Genomic DNA, 6,120 nt, shown 5'->3' on the forward strand with positions numbered 1-6,120 from the left:
GCCTCCTCGTCTCCTCCTCACGCCGCCTCGACCACGCCTCCTCGCCGGTCTGCCTCCCCCGACGCCGTCGTCCCCATCGACCACCTCGACCTTCGATGGCCCGCATCAAGACACGCCGCCTCGACCACGCCTCCTCGCCGGCGCCGTTCCATCCACCCCAAGCCCGCTGCCCTCCCCGTCCGGCCCCTGTGAGCCGCCGCCTCCCCTACTCCCCCTCTCTACTCCCGTCGTTAAAACCCCCCGCGTCCGGGCTCCTTTCTGTACCTCGCTCACCTCACCATGGTCGTGCCCGCGCCCTTCGGCCGCACCCTGGACGCGCCCCGCGCGTGCCCAGGCGCGAGTGCTCGTCGCCCCGTGCTGCGCTGCTCCTCGCCCCGCGCTGCAGCTCCGCGCCAGCCAGCGCTTCGTCGCCCGCACTGGCCATCCGCCTCGCTCAAAGCCGGCGATGCTCCGGTCGTCCTCGGCGCCGGCCGTCGTCACCATCACGTGCACGATGCCGGACCGCACCCGTAGGTCCAAACCACAGGCCCAGAGACCCCCTTTACCGCGTTTCCGGCCATCTCCGGTGAAGTGCCGCCGGGGGAGAGGCTTGCCGTAGCTCTCTCCGGCACCTACCTACGCGGCACCGCCCGGGGCCACCCGCTGGGTCGCTGACCGGTGGCCCCAATGGCCCCGCTAGCGCCCCTGCGCTCGCACGCCCGTAGCACGCCCGACCCGCTAGGTCCCCAAGGGCCTATGACAAGGGGGCCCCGCCCCAGAACGATAAAAAAAGGAACTTAAAAATAAATAGATAAATAATAAGTAAATAAAATGTTAATTAATTAATTGACTTAATTAACTTAATCAATCATGTTTAATTAAACTAATTAAACATTAGGTACCTAATTAACTAATTAAACTGATTAATAGATTAATTAGGTTATTGTACCTATGACATACGGGACCCACATGCAGGGTTGACCTAGTCAACCTTTGGTCCTGCTGACATCATGCTGATGTCATGCTGACATCATAATTGCAATTTCTAAATTAATTTAATTATGCTAATTTCTAGAAAATGATTTAAAAACTTTAAAAATTAATATAAAATAATCCATAGCTCGGATGAAAATACTTTGTACATGAAAGTTACTCAAAACGACGAGACGAATCCGGATACGCAGTCCGTTCGTCCGCCACACACCCCTAACCTATCGAACCCGCAACTTTCCCCCTCCAGCTCCTCTGCCCAAAAACACGAAACACCGGGGATATTTTCCCGGATGTTTCCCCCCTTAACCGGCATCACCTCATACCACGTCAGGTCACGCCTAGCATCGTTACTTGTCATGTCATGCATCGATATGCATCTATTTACATGGTATTCATTGTTTCTTCCCCCTCTTCTCTCCGGTAGACTACGAGACCGACGCTGCTGCTGCCCAGTTCGACTACGGAGTTGACGACCCCTCTCTCTTGCCAGAGCAACCAGGCAATCCCCCCCTTGATCACCAGATATCGCCTATTCTACTCTATACTGCTTGCATTAGAGTAGTGTAGCATGTTACTGCTTTCTGTTATACCTATTCTGATGCATAGCCTGGCCTTGTTACTACTGTTGTTACCTTTACCTGTAGTCCTATATGCTTAGTATAGGATGCTAGTATATTCATCTGTGGCCCTACATTCTTGTCCGTCTGCCGTGCTATACTATCGGGCCGTGATCACTCGGGAGGTGATCACGGGTATATACTATATACTTTATACATGATACATGTGGAGACTAAAGTCGGGTCGGCTGGTGGAGCACCCGCGAGTGGATCTTTGTGGCGGAGCGACAGGGCAGGTTGAGACCGCCTAGGAGAGAGGTGGGCCTGGCCCTGTTCGGCGTTCGCGGATACTTAACGCGCTTAACGAGATCTTGATATTTGATCTGAGTTGGCTACGAGCCTATACGCACTAACCAACTACGTGGGAAAATATGGGCACTCGGCGTCGTGGTATCAGCCGAAGCACTTCGTGACGTCAGCGACTGAGCGGCGCGCGCCGAATTGGACTGGAACGCCACTAGGCTAGGTCTGCTTTCGACCGCCCACGCAACGTGCAGGTGTGCTCAGGGCGATGGGCCCAGACCCCTGCGCGCTTAGGTTTAGACCGGCGTGCTGGCCTCTCTGTTGTGCCTAGGTGGGGCTGCGACGTGTTGATCTTCCAAGGCCGGGCATGACCCAGGAAAGTGTGTCCGGCCAAATGGGATCGAGCGTGTTGGGTTATGTGGTGCACCCCTGCAGGGAAGTTAATCTATTCGAATAGCCGTGATCTTCGGTAAGAGGACGACTTGGAGTTGTACCTTGACCTTATGACAACTAGAACCGGATACTTAATAAAACACACCCTTCCAAGTGCCAGATACAACCCGGTGATCGCTTTTCCACAGGGCGACGAGGGGAGGATCGCCGGGTAGGATTATGCTATGCGATGCTACTGGAGAGGCTACTTGGAGATGCTACTTGAAGATGCTACTTGGAGGACTTCAATCTACTCTCTTCTACGTGCTGCGAGACGGAGGCTGCCAGAAGCGTAGTCTTCGATAGGACTAGCTATCCCCCTCTTATTCTGGCATTCTGCAGTTCAGTCCACCGATATGGCCTCCTTACACATATACCCATGCATATGTAGTGTAGTTCCTTGCTTGCGAGTACTTTGGATGAGTACTCACGGTTGCTTTCTCCCCCCTTTTTTCCCCCTTTCCTTTCTTTCTGGTTGTCGCAACCAGATGCTGGAGTCCAGGAGCCAGACGCCACCGTCGACGACTACTACTACACTGAAGGTGCCTACTACTACGTGCAAGCCGCTGACGACGACCAAGAGTAGTTAGGAGGATCCCAGGCAGGAGGCCTGCGCCTCTTTCGATCTGTATCCCAGTTTGTGCTAGCCATCTTATGGCAACTTGTTTAACTTATATCTGTACTCAGATATTGTTGCTTCCGCTGACTCGTATATGATCGAGCACTTGTATTCGAGCCCTCGAGGCCCCTGGCTTGTATTATGATGCTTGTATGACTTATTTATGTTCTAGAGTTGTGTTGTGATATCTTCCCGTGAGTCCCTGATCTTGATCGTACACATTTGCGTGCATGATTAGTGTACGGTCAAATCGGGGGCGTCACAAAGCATCTCCCTAAAAAAAAAGTTAAGCATGCTGGATTGCAAGGACAGCAGAATGTCATTGTATCAATCTCTTATATTGGTTACTTTCATTTCACCAAGAACATGGCAACATTATCAGCCTATATCTTGAAACTAAAAGAAAATGTGAATAATCATACCTTGTTAACTTATCTTGAGATGATTGCAATACATAGATTGCAAGGATGAAGGAAAGAACAAGGCCTGTAATACCACGGTGAAAACATTTTTAGAGTACAAATGTGAAAGGGATTATTATGTGGAAGATGGCATGATGAAACATTTTTTATTTTTTGGTTTGGGGGATTAACTCACCAGATCCAAATAACACATAGAATCCTGCAGTAACATCTATCTCTGATTGTTCCTCCCTGTACAGAAGAATTATTTGGTCGTAATGTCACGCTTCAAAGTTTTCTCAAACTAGTACTTGGAAACAAAATTTTATCAATGCAAACAAGGCCAGATAAGTTTTTACCATGTATAACTAACAAGTACATATTTTGGCCAATTCTGTTGATCCCAGAAATCCTTCTTTATGTCAGGATGAAGTTCCACAACTGCCCCCAATGAAACACAGATGGGTTAGCAACTAGGCTACCCAATTCAGAAAACTTAAAGGAAAAAACACACATAGTGATTATACATTTTACTGCATGGTAAAAAAGAGAGAGGAAAACTTACACTTAATATTAGTTCATCTATCCTAGAACATAAATAGTCTATAGTCTATAGCAAATGTGCCTTCCAACAGGGCATAATGTCATTGCAGCAGGCCAATAATACCCATAGATGGATTTAGAGGAAGTCATGAGTATCTTGTTGATGCTCATACAAAGGCTGCTTCAATAGCACACCACTATTTTACTACATGGTAAAAGAAGTTGACTACTTGACTAAAGCAAAACAAATATTTGCAGTTTCTCTTGAACCCTTAGCAACACTTAGGATAAGGCACTACACTCTGACTGGACAACATGCTCATAATGGATCACAAGAAAGAACAAACAGATACAGCAACAACAACAAGATGCATGATACAACAGCAGCAACAACAGATTAATCTTGTCAAACAATTCATGCTATCACAGGAAACCCTTAGGTTTTTGGAAACAGAAACTCCGAGAAACATATGTATACATAATACATGGTCTAGCATTAAAAACTTGGTCAAACAATCCAACTTGAATGCATATGCATGGTACTTCCTTACATGACAATAAATACATCGCTACAGATGCTAGGGATATAAACTTCTAAAATACACAGAAAAGGATATATTGTGAGGAGAGGCGATAGCATTACATACAATGGTGAGGCATGTCGACTACTTTAGCCGTAACACCAAGCAAATCGTTTCCAGTGTATTTCTGTATAATCAAAGGTAGATAATTATAAGCAGAAAGAAAGTATTCCCCTGAAATTACATATATAACAGTTAACAGGGGACTCACTAAATGGAAATCAATCAGTGGAACTTCAGAGCTTTTGCGATTAATAACATAAAGCCAAGGAACATGGAACTTTTCGTGTCCAATCTGAAATGTTCTGCATAGGAAGGACCATGTAAGACAGACACATCTCTGCAAACAGATCATTCACAAAACACAGATACGGTACAACTATCATACTATTTACAAAATTTACCATGCATGCCAGCAACCTTACGAATTTCCGTGACTTCATCATTACTGAGTCTAAGTTCAATATGTTTTAACCAAACAAGTACCTTGAGATAGCATAAATTTTGCATACCACAAAACCTTCTGGATCACAGAATGTATAAACATAAATCAGGAGCCATAGTAGTGCTAGTATATCACCAATTCAGATTTGCAAGCTTACATCTTTCGTGAAATGATCGTATTGAATTTAATGTTATACCAATTTGCACTTGCGGAATCAAATGTCTCATGGCATGGATGTATGAATATTCTACAGAAAACTACATTACGAATTACAACAGTCATCATTCATTCACAGTGCACCTATAACATTAGGCTAACCCTCTACCCACCCTGGAAAATCCAGCATCTTGTAGTCTTGAAACCAATTAGCCAATTTGACTGATTCACACAAGCAATTTGCCTCGAACGTTGGAGGATAGCAGTGTCAAAAAATTCTTGAGGACAAGTTTAAGCTAGGAGATCTAAATCTTACATCTTATACGGATCCGCACCGGTGAACCCTGTGGGTTTGGGGATCGGCATCAGCACCTGCACGAACGAGAGAACCAAATCACCGATACGCCCCACACGCAAATCCCCAAAGATCGAACCGTAGAGCAGTTCCGAGAAACCCTCACCTCCCGGTTGACCGCGAAGACCGGGCAGTGGCGGCCGATGACGTCGAACCACACCGACCTCGACTGCAATAAGAACCGCACGGGTCAGACGAGATGGAACGGACGAATTCGCTCCGGAGCATCTAGCTCTGAGTAAGGGCATGGTTCGATCTGATTACGCCGTGGTACTGGCCGGAGCGGAGCATGGGGATGATGTCGCCGGGGCGGTAGGCGGACGAGAGGGGGAGGAGGAACGAGCCGATTAGCAGCAAGGGTAGGAGGAGTAGGAGAAGGCGGTGGTGGGTGGTGGCGGGGCTCCGGCGAGTGGCCATGGTGGTCGCCGGAGTCGGCAGCGGGAGTGGAGACGGGGCACGAATGGGGTACGTCAGATTTGCTGATGCTTACTGGACTTGGCTAGCTGATGCTGGCCCATTGCTTGGCCCAGTAATACAATGATATCGGCCCCCCGGCCGAGTTAAATATTCAGTCCAGTTTTGTTTTTAGAAACAAATATTCAGTCCAGCTTCCTACGGGCGCCCCGAAGGCTGAGGAGAGGACGCAACTCCTCATTCATGATAGGGCGTGTTTAGTTGCAGTTTGCAAGTAGTTGCATTGTACGTCCATCTTCAATCAGTTTGGTTTTTAAAATGTAGTTTTATACGCAGTAGATG

General features: G+C 47.5%; 1 protein-coding gene across 1 annotated transcript in view; it reads right to left on the reverse strand.

Moving 5' to 3' along the window:
- Positions 1 to 5,870, reverse strand: part of LOC119365942 — a 7,286-nt gene extending 1,416 nt beyond the window's left edge. The window contains exons 1-8 of the mRNA XM_037631592.1: positions 5,629 to 5,870; positions 5,471 to 5,533; positions 5,326 to 5,381; positions 4,620 to 4,713; positions 4,475 to 4,535; positions 3,644 to 3,725; positions 3,481 to 3,536; positions 3,306 to 3,369 (exon numbers count right to left, since the gene is read on the reverse strand). Of these exons, the coding sequence (XP_037487489.1) occupies positions 3,306 to 3,369; positions 3,481 to 3,536; positions 3,644 to 3,725; positions 4,475 to 4,535; positions 4,620 to 4,713; positions 5,326 to 5,381; positions 5,471 to 5,533; positions 5,629 to 5,781 (629 nt within the window). The 5' untranslated portion in view covers positions 5,782 to 5,870. The remainder of the gene's footprint in view (positions 1 to 3,305; positions 3,370 to 3,480; positions 3,537 to 3,643; positions 3,726 to 4,474; positions 4,536 to 4,619; positions 4,714 to 5,325; positions 5,382 to 5,470; positions 5,534 to 5,628) is intronic.
- Between the last annotated feature and the right edge of the window lie 250 nt (positions 5,871 to 6,120).

This window comes from Triticum dicoccoides, chromosome 1A, assembly GCF_002162155.2.
Source record: "Triticum dicoccoides isolate Atlit2015 ecotype Zavitan chromosome 1A, WEW_v2.0, whole genome shotgun sequence".
Classification (NCBI taxonomy): Eukaryota; Viridiplantae; Streptophyta; class Magnoliopsida; order Poales; family Poaceae; genus Triticum; species Triticum dicoccoides.